The following is an 18,770-nucleotide window of genomic DNA, read 5'->3' on the forward strand; positions in this document are numbered from 1 at the left end:
AACTACCAAGAGTCAACCTTGTCTCTCACCATGAAGGAGATGGGTAAGTCCTAGCCCACACTGCTCATTTCCAGCCTCAGTCCCTATAGCCAAGGTCAGCAGAGCAAGTGTAAACCCAGTACCACTTCCCTGAGACGATACTTCCTCCCCATCAGTGTCAGCATCTCCTTCCCTCTCATACTGGTATTTCTTCAATACAAACTTGGAACAGGCTTGTTCTGGCTCAGAAGGATTCCACTTGTAAGCCTCAAAGGGTCTGCAGACCTCATTACACTTTCTATACTTATAGTGAGGAATGAGACCACTTCAAAATTCAGACAGTTTGGATTAAATACAGTATAAACTCAAGGGAAGGGTAATGTGATCTGAAATCACTTTCTGTGCAAAGGAAAATAAAGCTTCCCAAGACTTCACTTTTCTTTTTAACATGCATCTCCCTTCCCCACACTTTACCTTATGGCTTCTTAAAGAGTTTATCGCTGATCTCTGACAAGATCAATTAGAATAATTGCTGGGTTTGCCTAATCCTAGCAGATCCCAAAGTTCCCACATTGTGGTTTCTTTCACATAACAACACCACAATATTATTCATTTAGACAACGCTGCCTTGTTGTTGGCAAAGTAGCAGAGCAGGAAGCAAGGAAGTTGTCAATATTGCAAATGACCTTCCAATTGAGTTAAAGCCCAGTATATAGTCTGTATTTATCACTCAGAAATGTCATTCATGTGAATCACTTTATCCCACTACCCTATAGAACTGCAGACTGTGACAGGTTCCACCCCATTTGTGGTTTAATAAATAAACTTCTAGCTCCATATAGCCAAGGCATTTTGCCAACATTTTCATCACCACCCTTCACTCCCAGTTTGGTTTAAACTGAAATAAGATTAAAATAGCATTGTAACCTGTGTTTTACAGAATAGTTTGCTATCCCAGTAAGAGGACTTCTCTAGCTGTCATACTTCAAGATTCAAATTTTCTTTCAAAATAGATGGCATGGGACAATTTTTTAGCCTATTGCATTTTTTAAAATGCCAGTTTGTCTAAGGTGGGAGCGCTCAGCTGGAGGTTACTGTTGGACTGCTTCCAATATCAGCTGTTGTCTATCACTGCTGCTTACCTTTGTCAACCCATCCCTGTACAGATGACATTCAGTTGTAAGGTTTTAGCCGCCTACGCTCTTATGGAAACAATCAACATAGATTTGACTGTCAAATTGGCACTCAGTTAAAAGGCTGATTGTGCCTTAGGAAAGCTCTACCCACTCTGTTCTGCCTTTAGAATCTGTAAGTGGGTTACAGACTATGACATAGAAGGGCCCTTAGCAACAGGGTGAGTGTAGACTGTGATGACAGCAGCATATGTAGAATTTAGTGCTATCAATGGGTGGAGCAACATGGGAAGAGAGGTGTTTTCAGTCTGCCTCTGGGTGTTGACTGGCTTTGTGACTGAATTGTCAGCCAGGATGGGCTTACTTGTGTATTTATTGCAAAGCTGGAGGGGATGACTTCACAAAGATGGGTCATCTCCCCCCAGTCAGCCCTCTCTGTATCCGCAAAGCTTAACCCTGCAGAGAGGCCACCGAGGAGCTGCCATGGGGTCAGTGACAAAGGAGTATACTGTAGAAGCAGTGTTTTCTCCCACAGCCCAGATCTCTCCATTCATGGAAGTGGAGGAGATGGTCTGCAGATCCAGCAGTCCTTACTGAGGCAAAATACTCATGGGCAACAAATCGCACTAAAGAAATAGGATTTTGCCTTAATAAGGACTAAGGACTGCATGATTTGGCCTTTCTCTTTCTTAATCTAGTCACATTCTGTGGTCTGCATAACGTACATTAAACACAGAAGAATTAGGGCACTGAATTTACTGTTTAAAAACGGTATTTGTTTTAAGAAACCTGCTGTACAGGCTTCTATTATCTCACTCTTCTTGTATACACATGGATTGTCAAGAGCTCTTTAACACTATGGGGTAATCCTCTGTGTTCCACCACTTAATAGGAGGCCACATAACTCCATATTAATTTGTCTCATCTCATGCCTACTACTCTGTGCATATAGCCACTGGAAGAGAGTAACACGGGAGACAGTGTAACAAGGCAATTTCTGTTTAATTTTTTTTTTTAATGAAATCCATTGCACATGCTACTAATGTGTTGTTTTTAAATATACAGAGCCTGGTTATGGTGTCAGTTAGACTGCTCTAAATCTGGAGTAGAATATATTTTTGAAATCAATGGGGTTACACCAGCATAGATGACAGCAAAATTTGGCCCAATATTCAGGAGTGGGAGGTCTAGGGAAATGGCTCCTGGGCAGCAGTGGAATGGAACAGAAGAGACACAGTATCTGGGAAGGCAGAAGCACAGAACAGCAAGGAGAGTTAGGTTGGTGGTAGGATCGTAGACAAGTAGCAGCTGGCTTCCAGCATAAAGTTAGCAGCTTTAGCTGTGCTAGACAGCTAGCACAGGGGTGGAGCTGTACAATGGCCAATAGGTGCGGCATTTGAGGAGCTGCAGATTTAGCTGAGTTGAAGAAAGAAAGGGCTGCAGTATGATGAGAATGCTGCCACCCTTCCATCTCACTATGAGACACTTTAAAGGGAGTCTCACTATTATAGGGTTAATTTACCTATTAAAAAGAGTTGGGATATGTGATATACAGGAATCATGACAGAGAAAGTGTAGCATGGGACTTGGATGTTTCCACCATCACTTCCAATATCTCTCTGCCATGTTGTATCTTATAAGCAGTAGAGAATATTTTCATAAAACATCCATAACACCTGAACGTAAAAAAAATCTGGAGGAAAAAATCAATATGGATTATTTCATTTTAAAATACTGGGCCAATGGTGTAAATTAGTAGCTCCACTTAAATCAGTGACATTGCACTAGTGTAAAAGTGGCACGAGAAGGAAGTCCGCTCTTATACTGTTTTGATTGCAAAAGTTATATATTTATTTATTATCTAATTTTTCCAGATTTAATCTTCTCCTGCCTTGGACTCATGATCAGCTGCTGCTGCAATTTAGTAGAGAAATGCAGAATTTATGATACTTAAAATACTTTTAATCAAAGGAAAAAAGAAAGAAGTCAATTATTACCTTCAAAGTAACTGAAATCAAGGCACTTAGAATCAATTCAGTAAAGATTACTTGAATTTCTAGTTATTTTCTTTTAATATTGGTCTCCTGATCCTTTAATCCTGTTGAACTTTTACATTATAAAATGAAAACATAATCCTTGTTTTTTTAGACTCTGTAGGTGTTCTTCTACATTTTGTGTGGTATTTTAGCCTTGCTGTTAAACAAGGCACAACTTTTTTCAATCAGTGCACTCCTCTTATGGGCATGCTGCGTAGAAAATTAGGTGCAATTATATTTGCAACAGATACTGAGGAAAGTACGAAATTGAGACCGAGCTTTGGAAATACTTACATTACTATCCTCCAAAAACTTCAGTGCTTTAGCTATGTTGTTCAACCGAAAAATACGATGGGTTGAGGACTTATATTCATGCAGCTAGAAAACAGAAATATGTATTGTTTTAAAATGCAGACTAGTGATGAACACTTTGGATTATTTAAGTGATTTGTTTAACATGAAGAAAAAAAGCACACAGCTGATCACAATGGTTCCTTCTGGTCTCAGAATCTAAGAATCTCTAAGACATTGTGCATGCGTAAAAAACAAACACCACCCCCAACCCTCCCCCTCATCCCCACTGTCTTCACTTCAGTGGCTAGCAAAGTGATAGAAGCAGTCATGAAAAAGGGCCAGTGCATAGCTTAGTGAGTTAATCATTTAGGCTTTGTCTGCACCAGTGTTTCTCCATGACTGGTTAGTGGACTAGCGCCAGTCCCTGCTATCTCCCTGACACAGTTTAGGAAGCAGGGCCAGCTCCAGGCACCAGCCCAGCAAGCAGGTGCTTGGGGCAGCCCACGGAGAGGGGCGGCACGTCCAGCTGTTCGGCGGCAATTTGGCAGCAGGTCCCTCACTCCCTCTCGGAGCGAAGGACCAGCCGCCGAATTCTGAAGCGGCGGCGGTAGAGCTGCCACCGAAGTGCTGCAGATTGCGGCTTTTTTTTTTGCTGTTTGGGGCGGCAAAAACCCTAGAGCCGGCCCTGTTAGGAAGGCAGTAAGCCAGTCCCCGGTATCAAAAAATGTTGAGAAAAACTGGTCTACACTATATCTTTTAATCAAGTTTATAATTAGTTAGTGGCATGACCGGTTCTAAACAGGTTTTGTCCGCACATGATATGGTCAAGACTTAGTTAATAATCATCGCAACTAACAGCATTTCACCCTTGCCCGAGATCTAGGGTTTGTTTTCACTGCTAAAAAACCCCTACTTTTTACCTCAAGGTAACTAATGAGCATGAGCTAGCCCAAGGTAAAACACATGAAGACCAGCACTGTAGTTTTACCATGAGGTAAACAGCCAGGGGTTGACCTTGGCACATTTATCTCATGATAAAACTAAATGCCTTGTCTTCATTGTATTTTTACCTCAGGATAGCTCAAGCACATCAGTTACCACAAGGTAAAAAACGCACCTTTCTTAGCAGTGAAGTGTGAAGACAAGCCACTAGCTGCCCCATGGCCTTGTAACTCCAGTTTGGTGTACTGTTTTTTGTTATGTGGCTAGACTTCTGCCTGTGTAACCAGTTTGGCCAATTCTCTTTCCTCCAGGCTACCTGTGCAGTAGGACGTCCCAGGATGCATTGCTACACAGGTTGCTCACGCCATTCTGTGTGCATGCTCTGAGGACCTCTATCCCCTGCTGAGTCAGCGTGAGAGAGCAGCACAGATTTCCCCAGGCTGCACTAATACATACCCAGTTAGACAGGATGATAGGTGTGGACACACAAAATTGGTGACGCACAAAAACTGCAGTGTGCAGACAACTCTCATGCTTTCTGTACCCAATTCAGATGGGAGTTTCACCAGCTGATTATGAGAACACAATTACATCTGTAATGTGGAGTGGATCGTGGGGCCAATTTCTACTCTTACTACAAAGCAGGATTACATCCACATAAGAGGGGCAAATCTGGTACTTAGCAAGTATGAACAAAAAGACCTACCAAGCAGTTAAAATGGGCAGAGGATTATCATCTGTAATTGATTGCTCATGTCTATAGCAGATGTTTCTATTTTCCAGGCACTGGGAACTTTGTACACAGTTTTTCAAGGTAATAAATGCCAGCAAGGTCAAAATCTGGAAACACATAGCTCCACATACCAGAGGGATTGAACTAATCTGAACCAAGGTATCAGGACTGAAACCAAGGGCTACTTCAGAAAATAAATCACATGCATTAAGCCACAGATCTTTTGGTTTAGTGAAATCTACCAAAAAATAAAACTATAATTTATAAATAAAAAATACAGCTCTACCAAAAATACTTTGCCCCTTCCACAGCACCCTCCATTTGAAGAAGATCTCAAGGCACTGAACAAACATTAATAAAAACTTGACAAAACTCCTGTGAGGTAAAGGAGTTTATGCTGGTCCCTCACCAGTGTAAGGTCCCGTAAGGACCACATGACAGTGTGGGTAAGTTAGACCACAGGAGGCCAACCCACAGATAAGGGAACTGTACTGGGCTCACTGATGTGACCCTCTCCCCCACTCTGCTGTGCGTGGGAGAATCTGGCCTATTACACGTTCACACATGTACCCACACAAGGATAATTCCATACTACGTACAGGTTTTTCATCCTTGTATACATACCAGATTTTGCCCCGACAGGACCTCCAGCAAAGCCATCAAGATTTTCCCATCTTGAATATCAAGAAACAAATCTTTCACTTCCAGAGGAGGATTGCACTGTGAGGAAAGGAAGCAGTGTTATCTGTATAGTGCTGGATAATCTTTTAAAAGCAGGACTTGGTAAATCATCATTATTTTTGAAGGAAATATGTGGAACTTTACAAAACAGGGATGCTTCTTCTTCTTTACTATTTGTATTACTGTAGCACGAGAAGGCTTCTTATAGAATCACAGAATCGTAGGACTGGAAGGAACCTCGAGAGGTCATCTAAGTCCAGTCCCCTGCACTCAAGGCAGAACTAGGTATTATCTAGACCATCCAAGAGAAGTGTTTGTCTAACCTGCCCTTAAAAATCTCCAATGACCTCTCTAGGCAATTCATTCCAGGTGCTTAACTACCCTGACAGGAAGTTTTTCCTAATGCCCAGTCTAAACAGCCCTCGCTGCAATTTAAGCCCATTGCTTCTTGTCCTATCCTCAGAGATTAAGAAGAACAATTTTTCTCCCTCCTCGTTGTAAGAGCCTTTTATGTACTTGAAAACTGTTACCATGTCTCAGTCTTCTCGTCTCCAGACTAAACAAACCCAATTTTTTCAATCTTCCCTCACAGGTCATGTTTTCTAGACCTTTAATCATTTTTGTTGCTCTTCTCTGGACTTTCTCCAATTTGTCCACATCTTTCCTGAAATGTGGCGCCCAGAACTGAACACAATATTCCAGTTGAGACCTAATCAGTGCAGAGTAGAGCAGAAGAATTACTTCTTGTGTCTTATTTACAACACTCCTGTTAATACATCCCAGAATGATGTCTGCTTTTTCTGCAACAGTGTTACACTGCTGACTCATATTTAGCTTGTGATCCACTATGACCCCCAGATCCCTTTCCGCATTACTCCTTCCTAGGCAGTCATTTCCCATTTTGTATGTGTGCAACTGATTGTTCCTTCCTAAGTGGAGTGCTTTGCATTTGCCCTTATTGAATTTCATCCTATTTACTTCGGACCATTTCTCCAGTTTGTCCAGATCATTTTGAATTTTAATCCGGTCCTCCAAAGCACTTGCAACCACTCCCAGCTTGGTATTGTCCGCAAACTTATAAATATAATATGTTTATATCTACTGTGGGCTCTATTCTGAAGTTCTTCCTCCGCTTCTCAGTCAAAACTCTTATTAGCATGTATGGAAGTTTTGCCCAAGTAAGGACTGAGCTAAAACTGAGGGCCAGATTCTGATCTCATTACACCAGTATGTTGGAGTCAATAGAGTTATTTCAGATTTACATCAGTGTAACAGAGACCAGACTCTAGCCATATAGACTTCTGGGCTAGGCCCTATGTAAGTACTGGATAGGCCAAGGGCCAGATTCTGATCTCTTACGCCAGTGTCACTCTAATAGACATCAGTGCTGTTACTCCTGCTTTACATTGGGATAAAGAAGATTATAGTCCAGGTCAATGACAGTATTCGGTTGTTTATGCTGTAAAGTTTTCCTTGGTGCCATTATACTTCCAAGTATACTGAATATATTTAAAATGACATGGCAACTTCATATATAGCAGCTCTCCTTTTCCTGCAAAGCCCTCCGAAGGGAACCATCTCCTCCACCCACATCGGTGTCTCATGATGCGTGCACTGTGAGGCACACGGCCAAATCTGCTCACTCCTCCAGAGTCAGTCCCAGCTGCAGAAATTACCTTCCATTTGGGCGTCACTTGCTCATTCATCCCTAAGGAGACACTTCTTTACTTCTTTGGTTGGACTGCATACTACTGTTTGATTAAGCACAACTTCTGGCAATTTGGAACTGGGCCTTTTTGTAAATAATCTTCCTCCCATGCAGCCAAAAAATATTATTCAACGCTACCCATGGGTCTGAGAAAGATATTAGTTTCTAAAGCAATAACCCACTTTGAACCAAAAACTTCTTTTATAACTTCCAACACCAGAAGGACCGAAACCTGCAATGTGCGGAGCATCCACAACTCCTTCATTACGGGGGTTGTGAGTAACCAGCTGTTCCCAAAACCAGGCACATACCAAGGGGAGCAGTGGGGGGCAAAACATTTAACTCACTTCAAGACTGATCTTGCTAAGTTTATGGAGGGGATGGTACGATGAGACTGCTTACAGTGGCATATAGCCGATCTGCAACTGATAGCAGTGAATATCTCCAACGGCCAGTGATGGGACACTAGATGGGAAGGGCTTTGAGTTACTACAGAGAATTCTTTCCCAGGTGACTAGCTGGTGGGTCTTGCCCACATGCTGAGGGTCTAACTGATCGCCATAGTTGGGGTTGGGAAGGAATTTTTCCCTGTGTCAGATTGACAGAGGAGACCTTGGGGAATTTTTGCCTTCCTCTGCAACACTGGGCATAGGTCACTTGCAGGTTTAAACTAGCATAAATGGTGGATTCTCTGTAACTTTAAGTCTTTAAACCATGATTTGAGGACTTCAGTAACTCAGCCAGAGGTTAGGGGTCTATTACAGGAGTGGGTGGGTGAGGTTCTGTGGCCTGCAATTTGCAGGAGGTCAGACAAGATGATCATGATGGTCCCTTCTGACCTTAAAGTCTATGAATCTGCACTGTGGAAAATAAGGACACACCAAGTCACAGAAGACACTTGAAAGAAGTTTTTCGTATCTGTAAAGGCAAAGCAACAAAATACCCATCCTTTAGTCGTATCCCCAGTTTCAGGAAATCTCACCATCATCATGAAGTGTTCTGGCAATGCTCTCGTTCAGTTCAATATATGTTTACTTTGACAGTTTCAGCAAACCTAGCATCATCAACAGCAGACATTGGCTGTTGTCAAAGAGCATTTTGCTTTGTTGCAGCCGGGGAGAAAAAAAAATGGTAAGTAATCCAGAGAAAACACTCCACTTGCCCATAACGTTCCTAAGACTTCATGTGCTTGGTATGGCAGAATTAACAGCACCCTGCAGCCTTTTCATGATCTAATTCCTTTTGTAAATTAAAGAACTTTTTCAGAAGCCAGATGCTCAGCAAGCATTTCTGACAGCCTTCAAATTGCAGTTAGTTTAAAATCCTAAAGTCTAATTCACAAAGGAATTACACATTTTCTATTTATAATGTGGATTGTTCCCAAAGATCTTTCGGTCAAAACATCACTGCTAATCTTATTCTGTATTTCCAATGAGATTTAAGAAGATCCTTTCATCTCTTCAGTAACAAACTGTAGAACTCTTAAGAAATAATATATTTAGTGACTTTTATCTGAAAACTCTTTACAAATCACATACCTACACCACCACTGAAATGCAGCCACCTCTGTCAGGAATTGTGGCAACTAGACCAAAAACTGCACAAAAATACAGCACATGCAGCACAATCCCGCACTTCCTGAAGCTTGGCCATTGATTCCAATGGGAGTAGGATTAGTCACCTCAGACAGAAGACTCTTCAGGGCAGAGACTTAGGCCTGGTCTACACTACGAGTTTAGGTCAACTTTAGCAGCGTTAAATCGAATTAAGCCTGGACACGCCCACACGATGAAGCCCTTTTTTTCGACTTAAAGGGCCCTTTAAACCGGTTTCTTTACTCCACCTCCGACGAGGGGATTAGCGCTAAAATCGGCCTTTGCGGGTCGGATTTGGGGTAGTGTGGACGGAATTCAACGTTATTGGCCTCCGGGAGCTATCCCACAGTGCTTCATTGTGACTGCTCTGGACAGCGCTCTCAACTCAGATGCACTGACCAGGTAGACAGGAAAAGCCCCACGAACTTTTGAATTTCATTTCCTGTTTGCCCAGCGTGGAGAGCACAGGTGATCATGCAGAGCTCATCAGCACAGGTAACCATGATGGAGTCCCAGGATCGCAAAAGAGCTCCAGCATGGACCGAACGGGAGGTACGGGATCTGCTCGCCATATGGGGAGACGAAACAGTGCTAGCTGAACTCCGTAGCAGTAAACGAAATGGCAAAATATTAGAAAAAAAGTCTCAAAGGCCATGAAGGACAGAGGCCATAACATGGATGCACAGCAGTGCCGCGTGAAAATTAAGGCGCTAAGGCAAGCCTACCACAAAGCCAGAGAGGCAAACGGAAGGTCTGGGGCAGAGCCGCAAACATGCCGCTTCTACGCGGAGCTGCATGCCATCCTAGGGGGTGCAGCCACCACTACCCCAACCGTGTGCTTTGACTCCATCAATGGAGAATCACGCAACAGGGAAGCGGGTTCGGGGTACGCGGAAGATGATGATGAAGATGAAGACAATGAAGATATCTCACAGCAGGGAAGCGGAGAAACCGGTTTCCCCAACAGCCAGGATATGTTTATCACCCTGGACCTGGAACCAGTAACCCCCGAACTCACCCAAGGCGTGCTCCCAGACCCTGAGGGCACACAAGGGACCTCTGGTGAGTGTATCTTTGTAAATATTACACATGGTTTAAAAGCAAGCGTGTTTAATGATTAATTTGCCCTGGCAATCACGGCCAGTACAGCTACTGGAAAAGTCTGTTAACGTGTATGGGGATGGAGCGGACATCCTCCAGGGACATCTCCAGAAAGCTCTCCTTCATGTACTCCCAAAGCCTTTGCAAAAGGTTTCTGGGGAGGGCTGCCTTATCCCGTCCGCCATGGTAGGACACTTTACCACGCCAGGCCAGTAGCACGTAGACTGGAATCATTGCATAACAAAGCATGGTAGCGTATGGTCCCGGTGTTTGCTGGCATGCAGACAACATCCATTCCTTATCTCTCTTTGTTATCCTCAGGAGAGTGATATCATTCACGGTCACCTGGTTGAAATGGGGTGATTTTATTAAGGGGACATTCAGAGGTGCCCGTTCCTGCTCGGCTGAACAGAAATGTTCCTCGCTGTTAGCCACGTGGTGGGGGGGAGGGGTGAAGTGATCATCCCAGAGAATTGGGTGTGTGTGTGGGGGGGTAGTTGGGTTTGTGCTGCATGTTAACCCGGAAACCGCAGCCCCTCCTTTTACATTGCAAACCCATTTTAAATGGCGAACCCAACGGGTCCTTGGTATGGGAAATGAGGGCGCTGCTGTTTGAAACCATTCCCACGTTATGAAAGTTAAAAAAGCCAAAAGACTGTGGCTTACCATGGCTGCCTGCAAGCCGAATTCTGTTGCCTGGCACTGCGTGAGTGATCTCTCACTCCAAACCGGCAAGCCCTCAATATAAGGAAAAATGCGACCTTGTAACGAAAGCACATGTGCTGTGTAATGTGAACAGCAAAATTTAATGTGACAGAGTGTACCCATTGTTCTCTAAAATGTGTCTTTTTTAACCACCTCTCCCTTCTCCTCCACCAGCTGCAAATGTTTCTCCTTCGCAGAGGCTAGTGAAGATTAGAAGGAGAAAACGGCGGACTCGGGATGATATGTTCTCGGAGCTCCAGATGTCCTCCCATGCTGACAGAGCACAGCAGAATGCATGGAGGCAGTCAATGTCAGAGTGCAAAAAAGCACAATATGAACGAGAGGAGAGGTGGCGGGTTGAAGAGAGCAAGTGGCGGGCTGAAGAGGATAGGTGGCGTCAGCTTGCTGACAGAAGGCAAGAGTCGATGCTCCGGCTGCTGGAGCATCAAATTGAAATGCTCCAGCGTATGGTTGAGCTGCAGGAAAGGCAGCAGGAGCAGAGACCACCGCTACAGCCCCTGTGTAACCAACAGCCCTCCTCCCCCAGACGCCCAAGAACACGGTGGGGGGGCATCCGGCCACCCAGCCACTCCACCCCAGATGATTGCCCAAGCATCAGAAGGCTGGCCTTCAATAAGAGTTAAAGTTTTAAAGTTTTAAACTGCAGTGTGTCCTTGTCCTTCCCTCCTCCCCCACCTCACCCGGCGCTTCCCTCCTCCCCCACCCCTCCCGGGCTACCTTGGCAGTTATCCCCCTAGTTGTGTGATGAATTAATAAAGAATGCATGAATGTGAAGTAACAATGACTTTATTGCCTCTGCAAGCGGTGCTCGAAGGGGGGAGGGGAGGGTGGTTAGTTTACAGGGAAGTAGAGTGAACCGGGCGGGGGTGGGTGGCGGAGGGTTCATCAAGGAGAAACAAACAGAAGTTTCACACCGTAGCCTGGCCAGTCACAAAACTCGTTTTCAAAGCTTCTCTGATGCACACCGCGCCCTGCTGTACTCTTCTAACCGCCCTGGTGTCTGGCTGCGTGTAATCAGCGGCCAGGCGATTTGCCTCAACCCCGCCATAAATGTCTCCCCCTTACTCTCACAGATATTGTGGAGCGCACAGCAAGCAGCAATAACAATGGGGATATTGGTTTCGCTGAGGTCTATCCGAGTCAGTAAGCTGCACCAGCGTGCTTTTAAACGTCCAAATGCACATTCCACCACCATTCGGCACATGCTCAGCCTATAGTTGAACAGGTCCTGACTACTGTCCAGGCTGCCTGTGTATGGCTTCATGAGCCATGGCATTAATGGGTAGGCTGGGTCCCCAAGGATAACGATAGGCATTTCAACATCCCCAACGGTTATTTTCTGGTCCGGGAAGAAAGTCCCTTCCTCCAGCTTTCTAAACAGAGCAGAGTGCCTGAAGACGCGAGCATCATGTACCCTTCCCGGCCAGCCCACGTTGATGTCGGTGAAACGTCCCTTGTGATCCACCAGGGCTTGCAGCACCATTGAAAAGTACCCCTTGTGGTTTATGTACTCGGTGGCTTGGTGCTCCGGTGACAAGATAGGGATATGGGTTCCGTCTATCGCCCCACCACAGTTTGGGAATCCCATTGCAGCAAAGCCATCCACTATGACCTGCACGTTTCCCAGAGTCACTACCCTTGATATCAGCAGATCTTTGATTGCCCTGGCAGCCCCCACAGTAGATTTGCCCACTCCAAATTGATTCCCGACTGACCGGTAGCTGTCTGGTGTTGCAAGCTTCCACAGGGCTATCGCCACTCGCTTCTCAACTGTGAGAGCTGCTCTCATCCTGGTATTCTGGCGCTTCAGGGCAGGGGAAAGCAAGTCACAAAGTTCCATGAAAGTGCCCTTACGCATGCAAAAGTTTCGCAGCCACTGGGAATCATCCCACACCTGCAACACGATGCAGTCCCACCAGTTTGTGCTTGTTTCCCGGGCCCAGAATCGGCGTTCCACGCCATGAACCTGCCCCAGTAACACCATGATTTGCACATTGCTGGGGCCCGTACTTTGTGAGAGGTCTATGTCCATGTCAATTTCCTCATTACTCTCGTCGCCGCGCTGCAATCACTGCAATCACCTCCTCGCCTGGTTCTGGTTTTGCTTTGGCATATTCTGGCTCTGCATATACTCCAGGACAATGCGCGTGGTGTTCATAGTGCTCATAATTGCCGCGGTGATCTGAGCGGGCTCCATGATCCCAGTGCTATGGCGTCTGGGCTGAAAAAAAAGCGCGAAACTAGTGTCTGATGGAGGGCGGGAGGGTGGGGCGAGTGACGACATGGCGTACAGGTACAGGGAATTAAAATCAACAAAGGTGGCTGTGCATCAGGGAGAAACACAAACAACTGTCACACAGAATGGCCCCCCCAAAGATTGAACTCAAAACCCTGGGTTTAGCAGGCCGTTGATTTCACGGAGGAAGGGGGAAGCAAATGAATACAGAACAAATCTGGTCCATCTATTTTTACATCTTAAGCTGGCAGCAGACGGTGCAGCATGACTGATAGCCATTGGCATCTTCTGGGTGCTTGGCAGAAAATGCTGTATTACGACTGCTAGCCATCATCGTCAAGACGGTTCAATAGGACTGCCGGGTCTCCAGGAGACAAAATGAAGAATCAGATGCCCAGAATGGAAAGTTTGGTTCAGTATTTCTTAGAGGAATCTGCTGAAGAAGTTTCCCGGGTGCCTCTGATTGAACTCACTGAGGAATATGACTATGACGGATATCAATTGTAATACACCATCCACTGCCAAAAGGCAAGAAGCTGCTGCTGTGTAGCAATGCAGCTCCACGTCTGCCAGCACCCAGATAGCCAATGACGGCTACCAGTCATACTGCACCGTCTACTGCCAAAAGGCAATTAAGCTGCTGCTGTGTAGCAATGCAGTACCATGTCTGCCGGCACCCAGATGACATATGGTGATGGTGAGCTGAGCTGAGCGGGCTCCATGCTTGCCGTGGTATGTTGTCTGCACAGGTAAAAAGGCGCGAATCGATTGTCTGCCGTTGCTCTGACGGAGGGGGAGGGGCCTGACGACACGTACACAGAACCCCCTGCGACACTGTTTTTGCATCATCAGGCATTGGGATCTCAACCCAGAATTCCAATGGGCGGTGGAGACTGCGGGAACTGTGGGATAGCTACCCACAGTGCAACGCTCCGGAAGTCGACTCTAGCCTCGGTACTGTGGACGCGGTCCGCCGACTTAATGCATTTAGAGCATTTTATGTGGGGGGACACACAATCGACTGTATAAAAGCGATATCTATAAAACCGGCTTCTATAAATTCGACCTAGTTTCGTAGTGTAGACATACCCTTAGTTGTGGGTCTTGTGCTGCACTGAGCACACTATTGCCACATTAGTAATAATTTCCTTTTCTGCAACCTTCCCACATCGAGTAGCGCTTACTCCTGAGAGTAGTCTGACTCTCAATGGGACTATTCAACCAAGAAACTACTTTTCAATGTTAGTAGGAGTTGCAGAATCAGATCCAAAGCACAGTGTGCGTGTGTGTGTGTGTGTGTGTGTGGGAGGGCGGGGGGAGACACAGAGGAGATTGAGACAAATGACTCATTATGAAAAATACCATGGGGTCTTTAATATCTACAGAGCGCAGAAAAGACCTCATTTTTAAGGTCTCATCTTACCAACCCACAAATAATAAAATACAAGGAACTTAAATTATCAACCTGAGATGAAGGGTTGAGCTATGTTCCAAGGAACGCATGTATCTTAAACGTGACATTTAGAACTCTGACTTGCTAATCCAATTTGAAAAGGACACTGTCAAATTTCTATTATGTATTTCCCAATGTGATGCCCAGAGCAACCAAACCACACACATCTATTTCTCCGTTATTTCTTTAGATTTAAAAAGACAATAAAAATCTCCTACGCAGAAATTTCCATGTGCCCTAACGCTAACAATTAATTTAATCACATAATGACCACCCCGCAGCATTAAATAATCATACACATGTAACAAATAAACTCAGCCAGCCAATGAATCAAAGCAATAGAAAAGCGCCTTTCATCCACACAGGAACATGCCCTCAACCTTCCCCACAAAATAAAGAAACATTTCAACTTCACTATTTATTTTCTTTTAAAATAAGAATAATCCTGAAGTTCCAGAGTCTTTAATCTGACACTTTTTAAACGCTTTTCGCATTGTGTTGTTCTTACATATCAGTATATAGCTAGTTTCCACTTTTCCTTCACACCACAGATGTGTAATTTTAGCTTTAACTCTTCTTTTGTTGACAACCATTTTCTTTTCTGGAGAATCATTCTTTTCAGGGCTCCAGTACAGTATAACCTAAGGAACCAGTCCAGCAAAAGGAATGTAGTAGGATCAGGCCTATATTTTATATAGGCATACTGTATTCTAAAACTCTTTACAGTAACAGTATATATGAATAACACCAGAAGGTACATGAAATCAAGAAATATGCCTGGGTAAGGCAGAAGTTACGTTTTCAGCAGACTGGTGTGTGTATATATCTATCTATCTTAGTATGGAGGTATTTATGGAAGATGTATGAACAGTTTTTATTTTTACAAATGGACAAAAGTATTTGTTGGCCTTACCTTCTCCAAATGTAGATTTATCCACCTGGTAAAGGTTCTCTTCTGCACATTTTCCCTCTCCACTACAAATAAAAAAGTAGGTGATTTATTTTTCAGAAGTGGAAAAATTCACAGCAGTTTCTAATGCATTACAAAAATAATCAAACCCCATACAATAAAGAAGTTGTGTGGCCAGTGGATCACACACAGTACCGTGAGTCAGGAGACCTTGGTTTGATTCCTGGCTCTGACATGGGGTATGTCTACACTTTGAGTTGGGGGTGTAATCCAGCTCAAGGAGGCATACCTGTGCTAGCTCTGATCCAACTAGCATGCTAAAAATAGAGTGTTGCTGCAGTGGCATGAGGGTCCAGCCGCTGTGAATACATAGCCATTTGAGACGGTAGGCACGTACGTGGGAAAGCTACCCCTCTTGCCACTCAGCATGAATCCCATGGACTCAGCATGTGACCCTGGACAAACCACTTACGCCTACATTTTGAAGCATATGGGTGTAAAACCACAGAGACCCAGATTCTAGCAGCTGATTCATAAAGGTAAACCCTTCTGTGTGCACAGAGCTCTATTCCAGTTAATAGGGCTCTGCACAAGCACAGTTCCACTCACACAGATCAACTTGTGGGATAATCAGGACCCGGAAACACTCGGGATGGCATAATGCTCCAAGGTGTTTGCATGAGCATTTTGAAAAATAATAGTGCTAAACCTCTCTCTGTCTCCCCATCAATAAAAAGTGTAAAGGATAATTATATTTAGATCTATGGATGAAAAAAACACTACAGCCTATTATGATGATGTATTTTTCTATTATTGCCATGATGAGATGTTGCCTGCTGCTGGGAGTACAATGTCAGCCTAAAATGGGTGCAGTGAATATAGGCTGTCTAGACACTTTATATGAGTGACAAATGGGAGTTGGGGAAAAGGTTCAAAGATGGAGAAGATTACAGTTTCTCTCCATTTTAAGCTTTCATGCATGGGATTAAGTGAAAGACTAGCCATTGCTACTTCAGTTATGAGCTAAACTTTTAAAAATAAGAATACATGTAGTTGCTATGAACAGTGAATTTTTGGTTTTGGTAATGAAAGAATTAGAATGAAGCCTTTACCCCTTTAAAGATGCTTTAGAGACAGGCTTTTGGCTAAGATCTACTGTAGTATGAGGTTATTATCTGATATTGGGATACTAAATCCTGCATTCACTGAGAGATGTTCTTGATTACCTAACAAGTGTTTTCCATTTCTAAATACTAGAAGACTAAGTAGCCTGGATTTTATTAACTTTAAATATTTAAAACCTAAATTAACAACATGAACTAAATCTATTTCCATTAAGATAAAAGCAAATTTTAGTGGCTAAATTTAGCAGGAATAAAGATAAAGAGCCAGCTGGTGTGAATCAGCATAGCATCACTGAGCTATACTAATTGACATCAGTCGTGGGTTTGGCCAAAAACTAATAGTAGTAGTAGTAGTAGTAATAATAATAATAATAGTACCTAGGAGTCCGAGCCATGGACCAGGACTCCATTGTGCTAAGCAATGTAGAAACAGAACAAAATGATGGTCCTTGCCCCCAGGAGCTTATAATTTAAGTATAAAACAAGGGACAGCTGATGGGGGAAGTATAAAGAAACAATGAGACAATATCGGTCACCATGATAGGTATGAGTCATGATAGGCACGAATCTCATTATAAAAAGTTTGATTTACGCATCTTTTAGGGAAATGTTCCCATCTTGATTTAAGCCATTAGATAAGACTCTCATCTTCCGAACCTCTGAGCTATTGTATTTTGCATCAAAATACCAACTTCCCTCAAAGAATTTATTATTATTTATATTGTGATAACACCGACAGGCTCCAATTAGGACTAGTGCCCCATTATGCTATGTGTTGTACAAGTACTTAGGAAGACACAGTCCTCGCCACAAAAAGAGTTTACAACCTAATGTAAAAGGACTCAGCGAATGGTACATTTCCCTATTAAACAAAAGGGACAGCATAAAAAAAAAAAAGTCATATTTTTGCCTGACTTCTATTTACCTACTATTATAAAAAGTAACACCCACATTTCTTTTAACTGAAAGAGATTAAAGAGAAAATATTTTCATTTCAGGCATACAGTTATTCTCAAGTGGTTCTCAGCTTTCACTTAAATGAAGGAAATTTGACAACTTGCTAACAAAAATACCATATTAAACTAGTCATGTTGTGTTTCAACTTACTTGAAGAGCATATCACAAATATATGTAAATTATTTTGTTTCTTTAGCAATAAGAAAATAATAGCTAAGCTACCTCCTGGGTAATCATGTCCTGTAGAAGTCTGAATTGTTTTTATTGGTCAGCCTAATTATGGGTTAAGCAGTAGCTTCCATAAATCACATTTTAATATTGTGCTTTTTGATCATTTTAATTCGAGGGTCAGCAGCCTCTAATGACACATACAATTTTTTTTATTTTGATGTATAGGAATTGAGCTTTCAGTGTGAATTGTATCTGTCACTGCCAGCCATTCAAGCCTTTTAAATCAGCTTATTTCTGTAAAATCTGATTTTATGTAGGACTGAATAAAAGAAATTCATTGCCCTTTAAGTGCTTTAGAAATCACAAAAAATGCCAAACTAATTATTGCTATTGGCTTTTTTTCCCCAAAATATTTCAGAAAGTATGTGCACAGATTTCCTCACACGTGAAACTGAAAGGTCACATTTATGGCTTTAGAATATCAATAAAAAAAGTATCATCTATTACCTGCAGGTTTCAATATAAAGTATGGACAATGGCACATGCTTCCAGCGCCTCCCCCCCTTTTGACAGCCTGTAAAGCACCAGAAATGGCGTTATATATGGTCAGGAAACTGAGTCTACCCAGGCTATGTGCTGGCTGTCCTACATAGCGAGGGATGTATATCTTTTTTGGTTTAGAAAAGGACTGGAGATATCAGGAGACTAGATTAGTGTTTTTCCAATTCTAGTTAGGAAGAAAATACTGTCAGAGCAGTATTCTGGAATTTCTGCCCAAGGTGAAACCAGGTAGTCCAGAAGCATACAAAAGTCAGAGATGGGAGAAGGGAAGCTAACATTTTCTAACTCAGAAGAGGTTTCATTTCAGTCAGTTTCTATTTTATCCCAATCAGTTTGTGCATCACTGTTTCTAGGGTAAAGAAAAAATATTCTGCAGGCTGCATGTTACAAATGGGTACCTGCAAAAGTGAGCGTACAGTATGGCATACAC

At 43.3% G+C, this 18,770-nt stretch overlaps 1 protein-coding gene across 1 annotated transcript in view; it reads right to left on the reverse strand.

The window, feature by feature from the left end:
* CLMN (calmin) overlaps positions 1 to 18,770 on the reverse strand; it is a 96,542-nt gene that overhangs the window by 17,990 nt on the left and 59,782 nt on the right. Inside the window, exons 2-4 of the mRNA XM_024219345.2 lie at positions 15,531 to 15,592; positions 5,742 to 5,837; positions 3,443 to 3,526 (exon numbers count right to left, since the gene is read on the reverse strand). Coding sequence (XP_024075113.2) covers positions 3,443 to 3,526; positions 5,742 to 5,837; positions 15,531 to 15,592 — 242 coding nt within the window. The remainder of the gene's footprint in view (positions 1 to 3,442; positions 3,527 to 5,741; positions 5,838 to 15,530; positions 15,593 to 18,770) is intronic.

This window comes from Terrapene carolina, unplaced genomic scaffold, assembly GCF_002925995.2.
Source record: "Terrapene carolina triunguis isolate 2854851 unplaced genomic scaffold, T_m_triunguis-2.0 Scaffold96, whole genome shotgun sequence".
Lineage (NCBI taxonomy): Eukaryota > Metazoa > Chordata > Testudines > Emydidae > Terrapene > Terrapene triunguis.